The following is a 16,396-nucleotide window of genomic DNA, read 5'->3' as shown; positions in this document are numbered from 1 at the left end:
GCATGCGACACAATCCCAGCGCAGACCCCTGTTAAATAGCTGTCAAAGCCATGGAAAACCCGAAAACGATGCAAAGCCCGAAAAAAGTGCAGCGTGCAACCCTTAGTAAATAAGACCCAATCAGTTTATGTAGCATTTGCATTCCTGTAGTAGCCAGGGACAGATTAAGACCATGGGCCCTGTGCTATATGAATATTATAGCCCCTACAAGTCTGGAAATCACTTCCTTGATATTGTACTAGAATCCAGCTGCTTGAGGAATGGAGGATGCGTCCCTTCTACCTACTTTCCATCTGCGGTCAGAGGACCACTAGAGGACCTTCAAAGGTCCTGAAATGGCTCTGTATTGAAAGCAGGAACAGATGTTTGATGATTTCATGTGTGAAAGCCCTTTTCATTAAAAAAATGGTGTGTGGTTTGGGTGGCAATAGGCCCCCTAGAAAGCTTGGTCCCTGGGACAACCACTTCCACTAACCAATTTCCTCACACCCCCACTAACATTCCCCACAGCCCCCCCAGGAACAAAAAAAAAACAATAAACAGTAATACTCACCTCACTCTCAACTCTCTTCGTGCCTCCTCTAGGTGTGCAGGACATGGCTCGGTGACGTCATTCTACCAGGTCTCCTGCTCCCGGCAGCTGTTCTGAGCTGCTTGAAGCAGGGGACATGGTGTAGACATCAAAGTGTCTCCTGCTCTGTAGTAGAGAAACCTGTTTCACCATAACATGCAAACAAAATATAACTGTTCAAAGATCTCACCAGATGCTGTAGTCATTGGAGCCTTGGTCCAAGATATAAAACAATCTCACCAGAACCTGTAGTCCTGGGAACCTTGGTCCATGCCGGGGGTCACATAAAAAGATAATGACCATATTCTCCGTATATTAGCTTTGACCCTTACAAGGCTTGTCACAGACTTTCACCTGTTGGCTACGCTGTACATAAAAATAAAAACTGATTCTAATATGATCCCTATGCGTTTCCCCCAGATGCATCGGTGTCCATAGGGGATACAAACAAATAGTGGCAATAGTTACCTCAACTTATCCCTCCTGGATATGGGAGGAGGCTAAAGTTGAGTTGGGCCTCTGTTCCTGCAACCCGGCCTGCTGGTGTTTGGGTTGAATACTGGCGTGCACCGAGGTTCCAATGACTACAGGTTCCGGTGAGATTATTTTATATCTTGGACCAAGGCTGCCATGACTACAGGATGTGTTGAGATAGTTCTATATCTTCTAATCTTTGAACAGCTATAATTTGTTTACATACATTGGTGAAATAGGTTGCCCCAACTGCGACTAAATTGGATATATATTGGGTATCTATACCTGGGTTGACTTTATGCAATGGGCCACTGCCCACTTAAGGAATACATGAACATAGGCCATTTTCCTTAAAGTGTAGAAACTATTTTAGGATGGGTTCACACTCTACGGTTGAGAACAGTGAGGGGATAAATCAGATTGGGCCAAGCTACTCCTCATACCGGTCGATGTGCATTTCTAATATCAAATCAACCAGAATGTGTGAATATAGCCTTATTATTGGGATATTTCAGACATTTCCATTCTGACAGAACTTCCATGTTATGACCAAAAGTCGTAAAATATAGTCAAATAGTAAAATAATCAGGGATTCATCAATAATACATTATAAGGAGCACATAAATTATCCATCATAACATCTCATATTATTCACTGTGAAAACAGTTGGGACGTGAGTAACGTAGTCAATTAAACTGATTTCATTCTATAAACAGTTTTATACGTATATCGCAGATGAACTTGTACAGTTCTATATCTACAAAACTAATTATATAGGTACAATAATGGAAAGTTGTAGAGTTATTGTAAAAGCTGTACAACTGTAAAAGGTAGCATATACTAGTAGAGTCTTCATTTAAAAAGGTGAATCTAGAAAAGGCAATTTTAAAGTATTTAACTTAATTCCATTTGCTTTATTGGTATTCAGAGACCAAATGCTTCATGGGGTTTTACATAAAAAATATTAATTACAACAGCTCAGTACAAAACATAAATTTTATGTACAAAAATGTCGCCTCCATAGTGACCCAGTACAGTCAGGGATCACTTCTGCAGCAGAAAGTAGAGACTGATGGAGTAACAGATCAAGATCAGGATTTAAAGGGAACTTGTCCTGAGGATTTAGGCACATGAATGTATGCTGCACACCTTGCACAGGATGGGTCTGCTTATTAAATAGTGCATTGAAAGAACTTCAGCACTCTGGCAATGTATTAACTGATAGAGCCAGTGCTGCAGTTGTGGCAGAAGACAGGTAGTCCAGGTAGACATGATGGGGCACATTTAGTGCCGCAATTCACTAAGATCGTGCGTCCAATTTCCTGCATGTGTTGCTTCCCCCACTGAGGTCCGTCTGAATTCACCTTCTTCTTCCCGATGCATGTGAGTGCTAATCTTGCAACACAATTTGGTTTTTAAATTCCGCGGTTTGTCTGAATCAGTCGGGTTGTCCGACGTCCAGCCCCCGATTTGTGTCGCATGCAAGCCGGCGCAGATGTACCACAATCTGATCGTGTGCGCCAAAAACGTCTGAAAAAATTGCGAAACCCAACAAAAATGCGTTCGACGGACCCTTAGTAAATGTGCCCCCATATGTCTGTATAATGCAAGTACTCCTGTCCTGTCTTGTTTGCAATCTGTGGGATCGGAACATATGAGCCCATCTCTACAGTCTGCAGGTTCGCAAACCACCATCAACCTATCCAGGACTGTGTCTGGATTATAATGATGGTCATCTATATTGGGTATAGGATACAGGTGGCACTGCCTGTGTAATAGAGCAAACACAGGCTGTTCGTTCCTGTCACCAGGAAAGTCATTTTTATCTAGTAACAGTTTCAATAGCCTATGCAATGCTGATTTTAAAAAATGCCTTTATCATTTTAAAAATGCATTTGCCACCACTTTATAAAAATGTATTTCGCATTACCTGGCTCTATCAGCCTGTGTGCCTGTGTCACAGTCTCCTCCATGCATTCTTCCTCTCATACACACCGTCCCCCACACTCCCCTGTCTGCTCAATGCACATAGCAGGAAGTAGGGAGGGGAGAGGGAGCTGGATGAGTGTGGAGACAAGGAGACTAAGATACAGGCACACAGGCTGCAGCTACTTCCCCCAAGATGGTTTTACAGATAACTGATCTGATGGTCTGTCTAGATAATAATCTGGCAATGTATGCTCCTTTCTTGTGATGTGTTTTCCCTTTTGACAATAATAAAGAAAAACAATAGTCTAAATGCTAATGCATGGTTATTGCCATGCTGTAAGAGCACACATTTTCAATCATCAGTCCCTTATGACAAACTCAAGTGTAAGTGTAAAGGCATTCTGCCATACATGCACATCAGGACACGCGGTGTGTTGCAAGTTTGGATTTACATGTACGTTCTGTGCAGGAAGCAGTGTCTATAGGGCTTCATCACCTCTCTATGTCGCTATCATCCCCCTTCCCGTGCTGGGTACGTGGGGTACTGTTCATCTTCACGGTAAACCCGAGTTCTGATGGAGGTCCACAAGTCTGCCAGCTGTATCTGCCTGCTTGATTCTGCCAGGGGCAGGACCCATCAGTGCAGTTGTCATCCTCTGCATCTATGGCTGACTGGTATAATACATTTCATATATCAGTATAGCAGTGTATTAGTCTGAATAAGTGAACAGATGATCACTTGATCAAGTCCCATAATGGAACTAAAGAAAAATGTAAAAATATATACATATTGGGGCAGATTTACAGGCGGTCCCCTACTTAAGGACACCCGACTTACAGACAACCCATAGTTACAGACGGACCCCTCTGCCCCCTGTGACCTCTCTGGATGTTACTATAGTCCCAGGCTGCAATGATCAGCTGTAAGGCGTCTGTAATGAAGATTTATGGATAATCCTTGGTCCCATTACAGCAAAAATTTTGAAACTCCAATTGTCACTGGGGCAAAAGAAAAAAAAATTGTCTAGAACTTCAATTATAAAATATACAGTTCCGACTTACATACAAATTCAACTTAAGAACAAACCTCCAGACCCTATCTTGTATGTAACCCGGGGACTGCCTGTACTTACACGGCCCTGTCGCGATCCCCGGGGTGCGTTGTCCGATGAGGATTGGGGTCTCCCGCGATTCACTGCGATTGTGCGTCCAATTTCCTGCATGTGTTGCTTCCCCCGCTGAGATCTTCTGGAGTTCACCTTCTTAAAACCACACACAATGACTGCACAAATACTACACATTCGGAATAGTCGCGTAAAGAATTGAGAAAAAGCTGTTGAAAATTGCTGCCTGCAGACCCAGTCTTAGAACAAATTCCATTCAACTAAATCTGTGATGATGTGACTGCATAGTTAGACTGAATACCCAAAATACAGGGGACACTTTTTAAAGCAGCTGAAAAATATCAAAAAATATCAGCAGGGCTAAAACAAGTGGTTGGTCCATGAATAACAAACCTACAGTGGTTGGGATTCACGGACTGACAATAGTATAGGTGTACGGGACCCCAAGCGCCTTTGGTCAGTCTCTTAATTCTTGCCACTACATGTCAATGACTCACAGACTGACCACAGTCATCCGAAACAGCAGTAACCCCTAACATAATTTTCAGTATTATGCAATACTGATAATGTTATTACCAGGCCAAATGTAAATCATTTCACTTCTGCTTTTTCCACAAGCCAAGTCCTATTCCACTGTACACAACATTTCTGTAGAAATTCTGCCAGGAATTAATTTGATTTCTCCCTAATAACAACAGTGTGAAAAATACATAAAACACAGCAGTAACTTTCTCATATTTCTCTGGGAAAAAATCAGTGAAAGAAAAACTATATCTATATGTTATAATATGTTATTTGCTACTATAATTATGTTACTGAAATAAAATGTTTTATATGAGAGATACTATAACTGTGGCCCTCCCTCAGATTGCTATATTACTTTCTTCTAAGACTACTAGGGTCGAAAACATTGTAACTCAAGGCAAAAACCTAATAATTATTCCCAAACGCACCGAAATATCACACCAGAAAAACAAATTAAAAAGAAAGCTGTATACAGTGGGGGAGATTTATCAGAAGTGTCTGAGGTAAAACTGTGCTAGTTGATTATGGCAACCAATCAGAGCTGAGCTGTAATTTTATAAACAGCTGGGAAAATTAAAGTTGAACTCTGATTGGTTGGCATGGGCAAATGGAACTGCTCTCTGACACTTCTGATAAATCTACCCCAGTATGTGTATGTTGTGTCCAGTACATACTATATATGCTGTGCCGTCACCTGGTTATTTTAGGGGGTCCTAAGCTGCAGTGACTTGGTTCGGCCACTACATTGGGAGAAGAGCTGTCTAAACCTTGTTCCATTCTCTGTTTTCGAGCTGTTAAACATCTGATATGTAGGGGATCCGATGTCAGACCCCATATGGCAGTGATGGCGAACCTATTGAAGACCGAGTGCCCAAACTACAACCAAAATCCACTTATTTACCGCAAAGTGCCAACATGTCATTTTAAGCAGTAACTTATTGCTACCTGTTCTTCCACATCTTTCATTCATATCAGCCCCTGAGGCCACCAATACAGTTGAAAGAAAGAGGGAAAAATCAGTCTCTCATTGTAGCTTCTCTCCAGCGTCTCTCTGTAGAGAAAGAATGGTGGGTCCAGCAGGATGACCTACAAAGATAATGCAGTTCACCTTCTCACTTTTCTCACAGTTCCAAACAGCCAATGATGTGTGGCTTAAGTTGCCTTGGAATGGAGGAAGATTTGATCCTATTTGGTGAACTCTATCCTGGGACGACTGTCTGAGTGCCCACAGAAATGGCTCTGAGTGCCAACTCTGGCACCTGTACCATAGGTTGCCACCACTGCCATATGGGAATGATCTACTATACGATTCAGATAGCTTGTCAATATAGCTATACCCAAAACCACCTTTAACAGGTTAAATTCCAATTTTGATTTTACAAAATAATGTCTCCCGACATTCAGAATTTTTGGCAAAGAACAACTAAAACAACATTACACGTGAGGGACTAGAGGCACATCTCTCGCCCTCTTCTGCAGGACGCTTTCTTCTCGTTTCTCATCTGGCGCTCCTCGGTGCTGCAATACAATTAGATTTTACCAGGAAGCCGAGGCTCATCTGTTACCCCTCCTTCTCTGCTAGTAAAAGATTCTGTGACTTTCCTCATACATTTTAATACTTAGACCATGATCACATGAAAAATAGGACTGTGGAAATGTTGAACAGGAGATGTTGTGAAAGTTAAAAGGCAGGCAAGGCCCGGGCTTCATCAAGGACTATGGAAATATAATATTTCCACATCACAGTGCTGCTGACCAGGGGAACATGTATCATTATTTACAGATACATTTTTACAATGTAAATAGCTTTATCTTGCATTCAGTAAATCTGAATGTGTAGAAGCGCCGGTAGCCAGACCGACCCTCTGGAGTGGCAGATTTCCCCATCGGTATTAGAGCCGTCTCTACCTAATACATTTTTGTATATGGTATCCACTAAGTATAGTAAATTCATATTGGTAACTTATGTATTTATTTATTTATTCATTCCCTCAGATATGTATCTATTCAGATAATTTATCAACATGGTTTTGTTTGTAGAAAGTTAGTAAAAAGCCGCATAGTGACCATAGTTTGATACTGAATAGGAAAATGGAAGTAAGTAAATGTACAGCATAACACACCATCTAATAAAACTCTACAATGCATATCCTTCAATCACATATATAGTCAGAGATCCTTCTTATGATATGCTGCTCCAAATGTCCTGCATAGTCATAAAGCTAACTCCATTTGATAACCTCTGTAAGGTATTATCTGGGCATTGTTGACTTTACAATACGATTGATGGTGGTACAACACTTGAGCTTCATACAATGATCTGTTTGGGTGTCTCTGAAATTCATGCAGTCGATGGAGACAAAGCAGATATTTCTATAGAAAACATAAACGACAAGTATTAATTTAAAGTGAATCTGTCACCAGGGATCTTATTTTCACTAAAGACAGGTTGTAAAAACCCATTACAGCTGCATTGCAATTATGCCATTCTACCTCTAAGAATTTGCATTATAATATAATTGTGTGTTGTAACTTACCTGGCTTCCCAACAAAATCCTCTGTGTAGTCCCAGGGGTTGGGGTTTGGTTCCGATGCATTTCAAAAAACAACATGTAACTTGTCTGTGCTGCTCACTCCTCAGCACTCAGCCCCCACCATTGTACAGCTCCTCCCTGTAAACACGTCCATGTGAATAAACCCATAGTTTTACAAGAGAAAAATCTAGGTATACAATTTTGGTACTTGTATTATGATACATATTTTTGAGCCATCAAGCAGCGTTATTATACCCAATTGTATTGTGTTAAAGGATTTACCTTTAATTTCAGTAATTACCGTAACTATTTATTTTATAGTGTTGTTTTTAAGTAAAAATTATTTCAAGCCTTGTACTTAGGTCTGAAATAGCTGACAGCTGCTCATATCTGAAATCAATGGGACCCTCATTCATGTTTTTTCAGGCTTTCACATATGCAACCTCCACTTGGAAATAGGATTGGCTGAATCTCTGATTGATGAAGTATCTGGGACTTAGTTGCCAAAGCAGAACTAACACCATTGCATATAAAACCTAAAAAGTAGACAGAAAATGAATGGGCAAGGGACTCTGCCAAACTGCACAGCAATAGTTATCCATCAACATCTCCTGCTGTACTTTCACAGAGAAACAAGCTGTTGAGTATGTGATGGAGAAAAGAAAATGTCTCTACAGCTTCTTGAAATTCTTACTAAATAAATGATCAGAAAATATTCTGTTATAAAAGTGTTAGATTTATTGAATATAGACCATCACTTTAATGCATTTATTGAAGTGGCATCCAAAGGCTGAGATCCAAAATATTCCCTCACACTCTTTGCAACATCTGCCCATCTACTAATAGATCTTTAAAATTTTTAAACTTCTAAAGTTTTTAGGTCAGTTTTACATTCGGTTTTGGGAGTTTTTCTTTTAACCTCTACAGGACGAAACCAGTTTTGGCCTATGTAACTTTGTATGTGTCCAACATCTCAAAGTACTCCAGTGTAAAATGGTGCCCGCACCACGGCACCTGCCTGAAAATCCCAGTGGGCAGCTGTGATGCCCTGGCAAACCATGCCCCCTTTCACACTTGGCGTGGGGGTGGTGTAAATGGGCACACAGGAGCAATTCCTGGCTGTGCACCAGGAATTGTGCTTATTTCAGGATTTGTACATCAGATGTCAGGCATACAAGACCTGATAAATGTGGCCTGAAGTGTACATTTTACAGTACACTGCCTCTCTAAAAATAGTCTGCCTCTTACAGGCTCCCAGCTGTCATGGCAATTAATCAGCATTCTCCAATAACATAATGGGGGGGGGGGGCAATCAGCACCAATGTGCCAGGTGCATATACAGGTACCAGTCTTATATGTTACGGTTTATATAAGGTCAGTTAGATCACATAGCAAACACCTTGCAGCAGCCAACCATTGGCTTTCAGGGGGGATAGTCAATGGAACCAGATGACCTATCCCTCTGTATGACCATACAAGATCTATCCCTCCATTGTAAGGACATATCAAGGCATACGGTAATGTACAACTGCATGATCCGCCAAAAGTCGTCAGGAGACCTGCTGCTGACAGGCCACTTGACTTGGCTCTTGCGGACTACAGAGAAAGTTTACCAGTATAATATGAGTGACCCTATTCCGCTCTTGTACTTACCTAGGTAAACGTTTGTTTTAGTGGCCAACCCTTTCGTAGACTTAGAATGATAATGACAGGAAATCCATTTCTTCTATTGCATATATTTTTAAGAACACAATTGTCTAAGAACAACTCATTCATGAAGGAAGCTTCAAATGAATTACTGCTTGGACTTATGGAGCCATTAAAAGGGTTCCAATGGATCATGAGCACTTGTACAGTATGTATCTCTATAGGCTTTCACTTTTTATATATAGGAGTAAGATAGTAAAGAAGTGTCATGCTTCATTGCTTGTGTGTGTTCACCTTTACCTTACATGTTGTGAGGCTCTAGAATGATGCTACAAGGAACTTGAATTTTCCAACAACTCATCAGTTGTGGATCATCATTTTCCTAGATCTGTACATCGTACTTTTTTTTCTGTTCTTTCTCCTAGAAATTGTCAAATAATTTTTTATTCATTTCTAGGATAAGGATGCACAAAACTAAGAAAATTATTATTATTTATTTTTTTGGTACCGATTTGTAGTGTAGTCATAAGTTCTGTTTTGACTGGTGCTGGCTGATTGCTGCAAAAGAAATACCAAAATCTGGTACCAGATTCTTTCTTTAGTACCAACAGTAGACTAGGCACCAAGTGAGCCAAAGTGATTCCAAAATGTTAATGCAGCTCCAAGTTGTATCACTGTGACAACCAGCTAAATGAGACTCTGCTTTCAATGGAAAACAACCTGAACCAAGTTGAGTTGAGTCAATCCCTTCCCATGCATTGGAAAAGTGGCTATAGGGAGTAATATATTAACTAAAAGGGCCATTTAAGGATAGGATGAATCTTTTGCATATCATCTTTGATGAACATTATTATTATAGGGAAGAAACTAGAGGTAAGGACATTGTCATGAACCAGCTTTATTACAAAAGTAAAATTTTAGAACTCCTAGCTTGTGCAATACAATAGAAGATAACAGGTTAAAAATATCAGCCAAGTCCCATTAATGTTCTCCGGAGACTGTTTAAGAGGTTTCAGATCAATCCCTCATAATGAGCCGTGTGCAGGAATCATGAAATTCATGAGCGGCTGACCCACCGTTCAGGTCCCCTCGTTACATCTCGCTGTCTCCCAGGCAGATCAGACAGGCGAGCTTGTAACCTTTTCCCTTTTGTCGTCTATTTCCCGTCCTTGTCATTTCGTTTTCGCAGCGCTAGCAGTGTGTGAGAGGAAGATGATCAGAGACGCTGGTTTGGTATTTAAAGGTGTGGTTCCACTTATCGCCATACCTGGGTTTTGCGATGGAGTGAAAGAGCTTCACAAATAAAGTCTTCTGCACCTTTTTAAACAGAGGTTTGCATTATGCAAGATTGCAAAATAGTCATTATATTTTCTCCCTGGAAGAATTCCTGCAGAGTATACATTATCTTTCACTTCAGCAGCCACTGAAATGCTTAAATATCAAAACTGAAAAGTTTAAATTCACCATCACTTTCTCTCTGTGTCTGCAACTTGTGTAACATACAGGCAATACAAGATGACATGCATTAATCTTATTAGACACTGACCCTGAAGCATTTTGCCCTCTGCTTCAGGTACTTTACTAGCAGTCTAGTTTATACTACTTACCTTTTCTTGAACAGTTCCTAGCAGACATTTTAGGCAACATATTCAGACTTTCAAAGTCTTGAATTTGGTATAATATACAGTCTTTTCATGCAGCTTTTCCTCCACATTTACAATTGGCACCAAACTGAGGATCTTTTTCAGTTTGGATTTACTCTTGCATTTTTCCTAAAGGGATCTGCAAAAATATCATCCTGTGTAAATACCGTACTATAAACACATACTATAAAATACTATTATTAGATGTACACTTGTGCCTACAAGGCCCTTATACAGGGCGTGTGACAGCACTGGGCATACCTGGGCAAGTGTTGGGGCCCTGAGCTGCTGAGGGCCCCTATAAGGCTGTACATAATAAATCCAAGGGGGTGAGGGGGGCTGTATCTAATGAATCCATAGGGTGTGAGGGGGGCGTTTATATAAAATAACCATGGGGGGTATTTGGTATGATTAACTAGGGAATATTTTAGGGAACAGGAGACTCTTTTAATTTCTGAATTTTGAATGCTGCCCTATGAGTTCACTGCAAAGGGGCCCACTGTGGGTTTGTCGCCCAGGGGCCTACTGAAAACCTAGAGCCGACCCTGCCCTTATGAACCGCCAACTCATCAAGCACGTCATGAGTGAGGAGAAAAAAAACGGACGAGAGGCACCAATCCAATAGGTAGATTTAGGAATTTTTTTGGTAAAAACCAGGGGTAGTGTAAAAGCCAAGGGTAATGCTTTTCGAGGGAGGACCTCCCTCTTTATCAAGCAATAACAGAGATTGTTCCCGACTACATTTGCGCTCAATGAATGCCTGCTCATGCTCCTCATAGCAACTCAATGGAGATTAGGGATCTACAGTCACAGTATAGTGGATGGGAATTATACAAATCTCATCCACATTCTGCAATAAAATCCTGCAGTGTGACATGATTTATGTACTGAATCCACAGCACAGGAGACACTGGTTTCTGCTGCAGTTCTAAGCAGCAAAAATCAGTTTCTGCTGTGGGTTTTTATTGCAGATTGTTTGTATAAATTTTATCTACTCAGTTACTAATATAAATAACTGTGGGTTACACAAATACAATTCCGCTAAGGCTAACCAGGAGTGAGCCCTTCCCATGTGTCCCCAGCCCTAAATTATCTAGACAATTATCTAGAATGATCATTCTTGGGAAACAAAGTTTGGCCAAATTACAAAGCTTATTAAAGCTTTAAACAGTAAGTTCAGGCAAAGTAACTACAGAAACATTTAGGAATGTGTGTAAGGGTCCGACATGCTTTGGGAGAGAGTTCAAGGGTATGGTGGATGAACGTGAAAAGTCTTGAAGATGGTTGTGAAAAGAACTGAAAATAGGAAGCAAAGCAGAACGTTTGTGAGTGTTGGGTTATTAGGTCCAGGGTGACTTTGTGATCCATAGATATTCAAATAACCTGAATTCATTGTGTAATCGGGAACCAGTAAAAAGATTGGGAGAGAGGGGAGACAGATGAGAAATGTGAGAGAGAGATGGAATGGCCGATCAGAAGAATTAAGAATTAATTGGAGGGGTTTTAGGGAGTTAGAAAGGAGACCATAAAGACGAATGTTGCTGTAGTCAAAGTGGGATATGATGATAGCATGGACAACCAACTTTGTAGACTCTTAGTGCAGTCAAAAATTGCAGTTACAACTGTACCGCAACCAGTTTTGAGGTGCAGTTTTGTTAATTTAACAGGTAAAAGACATAAACTGAAAGGGTCAATTTAATTTTTAAGGGTAAACCTGTTCGGAAGGATCAGATGTAAGAGTTGTTCTTGAGGAGGAGACAATAGTTTGTTGTGATTTTGATGTGATGCTTAAATATTAAAGCAGAATCAAAAGTAACTCTAAGGTAGTGGACTTTTGGGACTAGGGAGAGTGTCGAGCCATTAATTCTGATCGATTGGTCTGATGGGAGGGATGTACGTTAGCAGCATAGTGAATGGGTTTCATACATATCCCATCCCATCTGTAGTGTAAAATGAATTACCCTGCAGGTTTACAAAGCGCATCATGTCAGTTATTGCTGTGGACTCTATTGGTGGAGATCAACCCTTGCAAGGGAAAGGCAAATCATGCCTGAAAGCCATTGCAGAAACCAACACATTCAGAATCAGTACAGAATTAGGTGAACTCCATGCATTTAGAAAATGGAAATGACAGAGCTGTAAAATCCATACATATTTTAAAAAGTACACATTTTTACTACGGTTATGATTTTATTTAATATCAGCCTAGCCGATAGGGAGATAATCTATATTTATATCCTGTACTTTAGAAATCCTAATCACACACACTGTGAAATAATTCATTGTCAAGAATAGGATATTTGCTGGACTCATTTAATATGGATGCTACTAGCAATTTTTCCATGAAATCCAATATGCAGTATTTATAAATCTTTCCTTTGGGAATTATGTGTTAATTTTACATAAGTAACACCCTCATCATACACCTTTATGTATTTATCATTGGGCATCAATGGCCGCTTCACTCACTGCTGTGGGATTGCTACACATCAGGCCGTGTTGACACATTGGGGCACATTTACTATGAAAGTCAGAAACTTCACTAAAAGTGCTCTGCCTGTGAATAATGTTAGGTGCGCCAGATTCATTAAGAACGTGCACCAGAAATCATGAATCTGTCACTTCCCTGCACTGGCCCGACAGAAATCAACAACCTTTTTGTGGTGCACCTTTAGAGAGGACCTGTCACCCCAAATTAGTGCCCCCATCCAAACATACCTACTGAATCCATTCCCTGGCCCTTTTCTAATGCTGCCCATTTCAAAGCCCTGGCATTAATCAAACTTCAGTAATCGGCACTTAAGAATATGACACATAACATACATGATGTCCGATCGACGGACCAGCAGTCCGGCTTATTCATTAGGGTGGCGTCCAGGCACTCCTCTTTCTTCACAGGCCGCCCCTTCCCCAGGCTCTAATTGTCACGCTTGTGCAGGCGCAGTAAGTGCAGAGAGCATGAAGTGGCAGCACTTGCGCACTGGATGCCACGATCATCAGCATCTAGTGCATAGGAAAAGAACTGGTGCCTGGGGGAGTGGCGGCCTGTGAAGAAAGAAGAGTGCCTGGACAGCCCCCTAATGAATAAGCCGGACTGCTGGTCCATCGATCGGACATCATGTATGTTATGTGTCATATTCTTAAGCACCGATTAATGAAGTTTGATTAATGGCAGGGCTTTGAAATGGGCAGCATTAGAAAGGGGCAGAGGAGTAGATTCAGTAGGTATGTTTTGATGGGGGCACTAATTTGAAGGGACAGGTCCTCTTTAACATGCAACAGACTTTGCATATTAAATATGGCACTTGGTCATACTGAGCACCGAGCTCTTAGCTGCGCCACAAAAGGATTGCATGCGACACAATATAGTGGCGCAAAAACTTCATAAATACCTGTGTAAGCAGTTTTCACCAAAAAGAACGTGCAGAAAACAGACACAAAGCCATTTGGAAATGTGCCCCATGGTTTTTGAATTGCAATTTGAAATGCCATTGAAATGCAACAAGATGGGTCTTGATTCAATCGCATATTCATTTCCACTGAGGTGCATACAATCAGGAATGAGCACCAATTTTTTAGCATTGTTTACTTTTTAGCATTGTAAAACCTGCAGTGCCCATTTCTGATACCATGTGTTTCAGTGGAAATGCATTTGCGATTGGGCAAAGCCCCACCCCATTGTGTTTCATAACTCTGTTCAAATATCACTTGTGAACACAGCCTTTAAGTCATACTGCCTATTGTTTTAAGACAAATATTAATTAATTGACTATATTTTATTTTGTGTTTCTAGGTTCTATGCTTAGAAGGCCACATGACAAAAACATTAGGATACTTGGATATGGGGACCACAGGAATGGTGAAGAATGGACCATATGGTACAAACAAACCTCACTCTCTCCATCCATCCAGAGTCTTTACCAGTGACCCATTTAAAGCAGCAAAAAATCCAATGCAATCCCCTATCAATCCATGGGAGTGGAGCAAGAATCAAACATTATTTTCTGGGGGCATAGGTCAAAGAGCTAAACGTAAACCCTCTTTGAAAACTGGAAGAACCAAGAAGATCTTTGGATGGGGGGATTTCTACTTTAACATAAAAACTGTCAAATTCAGTTTGTTGGTCACTGGTAAGATTGTTGACCACATAAATGGGACGTTTAGTGTCTACTTTCGGCACAATTCATCTAGTCTTGGTAATGTGTCTGTCAGTATTGTCCCACCTACAAAGGTGGTAGAGTTTGACCTCCTGCAGCAATCTACCTTGGACACCAGAGAAACTAAGACTTTCAACTGTAGAGTGGAATATGAGAACACCAACAAAGCCTTGAAGAACAAACCCTGCCTCTATGATCCAGCTAAGAACTGCTATATGGAGCACACACAGAGCCATGCTGCGTGGCTTTGTGCAAAACCATTCAAGGTTATCTGCATCTTCATCTCATTCTACAGTATTGACTACAAGCTGGTGCAGAAGGTGTGTCCAGATTATAACTTTCAAAATGAAAACCCTTACTTTGGGTGACGGTTGCAGTGACCATAAGGTCAACACCCAAGTTTATATGGGAGGGAGAATGAGAAATGTAACTTATGAGAGGCTGTGGACATTGCGGTTTTGCCTAAAATATGGAAACAGGTTGATATAGATTTACTACAGATCCAACATCAAGATGTGTTCTTCAGTGCAAAATGAGACTAAGATTACATAAAGTGCATGATGTTGACCCGGATAATCTGAGGACTGTCTGACCTGCTCAGTAAATGAACTGGAACACCAAGGTCATTTTATGCCATCACTAAGATTATCATTTTCCAAGTGCTCTCATTTCTGATGACCTCAGTATTAAAACCTTTTGTCAATTATTTTATTTCCCCTTAAAAGCAAAGAGATCCTATGGGAATTAGACATTGTATAAAAGAAAACATGACATGAGGACGTGTACAAGACGGTTATATTCTGCAGATAATAAACTTTTTTTTGCAGTAGTCTAACCTGATTTATTTATGCACTTTTCTTTTTAATATTTTCAAGAGCAGTTTCACCACACAATGTTGTGTGATATTATTATTAAGTATTGCAGGTGTCAGGTGCTCATATAATACACAATATAGCAGTTTGTAAAGAGCTCTTTCTCCAGTGATCCATTCCAGTTTACAATGGTCAGGATAATTATATTAAAAATAGCCATGTCTCTTCCAGAACACAATGGGGCAGATTTATCAAAAGATTCATACTAGAGTCTTCCCCAAGATGATAAATCTGTTGTCTAGAACTATACTAATACATTGCACCTCCTATTAGTTGGCGTATTTTATGCCAGAAAACTGGGATAAAATTCTGTCAGGATAGAATTCCTTTTTGCACACAACTACTCCCCCATTTTCATAGTCCACGCCCCTTTTGTACTAGTCACAGCAGTGCATCATAAATAGATTAGTAAATCTCCCCCAATATGCAAATTTGAGTTTTTACTATATTTCTATTGTTAGAACTATAAAGGATAGCACTGATGACGAAGACTGCAGATAGTGTTAGGTATTAGCCCTGGAGATCTGTGTTTCTACGCCTTTGTTAATGTTGTTTCTAGCAAAAAGACTGTGAAAAATGCAGTTATATTCCAGGATCGTAGCTGGACTTGGAGCATTCGGGTGCACTCCTTTGTGACCCTTGAATATACAGGTAGTCCCCGGGTTACGTACAAGATAGGGTCTGGAGGTTTGTTCTTAAGTTGAATTTGTATGTAAGTCGAAACTGTATACTTTATAATTGTAGATCCAGACAAAAAAGTTTTTGGGCCCAGTGACAATTGGAGTTTAAACATTTTTTGCTCCAATGGGACCAAGGATTATCAATAAAGCTTCATTACAGACACCTTACAGCTGATTATTGCAGTCTGGGACTATAGTAAAGCATTCAGAAAGCTTCCCCAGAAGTCAGAGGGGTCTGTC

General features: G+C 40.5%; 1 protein-coding gene across 1 annotated transcript in view; it reads left to right on the top strand.

Moving 5' to 3' along the window:
* Window positions 1–15,433, top strand: part of NXPH4 (neurexophilin 4) — a 146,129-nt gene extending 130,696 nt beyond the window's left edge. Inside the window, exon 2 of the mRNA XM_072134913.1 lies at window positions 14,241–15,433. Coding sequence (XP_071991014.1) covers window positions 14,241–14,972 — 732 coding nt within the window. The 3' untranslated portion in view covers window positions 14,973–15,433. The remainder of the gene's footprint in view (window positions 1–14,240) is intronic.
* The last annotated feature ends 963 nt before the right edge of the window (window positions 15,434–16,396 follow it).

The sequence above is a fragment of the Engystomops pustulosus genome, chromosome 2, assembly GCF_040894005.1.
Source record: "Engystomops pustulosus chromosome 2, aEngPut4.maternal, whole genome shotgun sequence".
Lineage (NCBI taxonomy): Eukaryota > Metazoa > Chordata > Amphibia > Anura > Leptodactylidae > Engystomops > Engystomops pustulosus.
The sequence above is the reverse complement of the archived record's forward strand: the minus strand, read 5'-3'. Positions and strand labels throughout refer to the sequence as shown.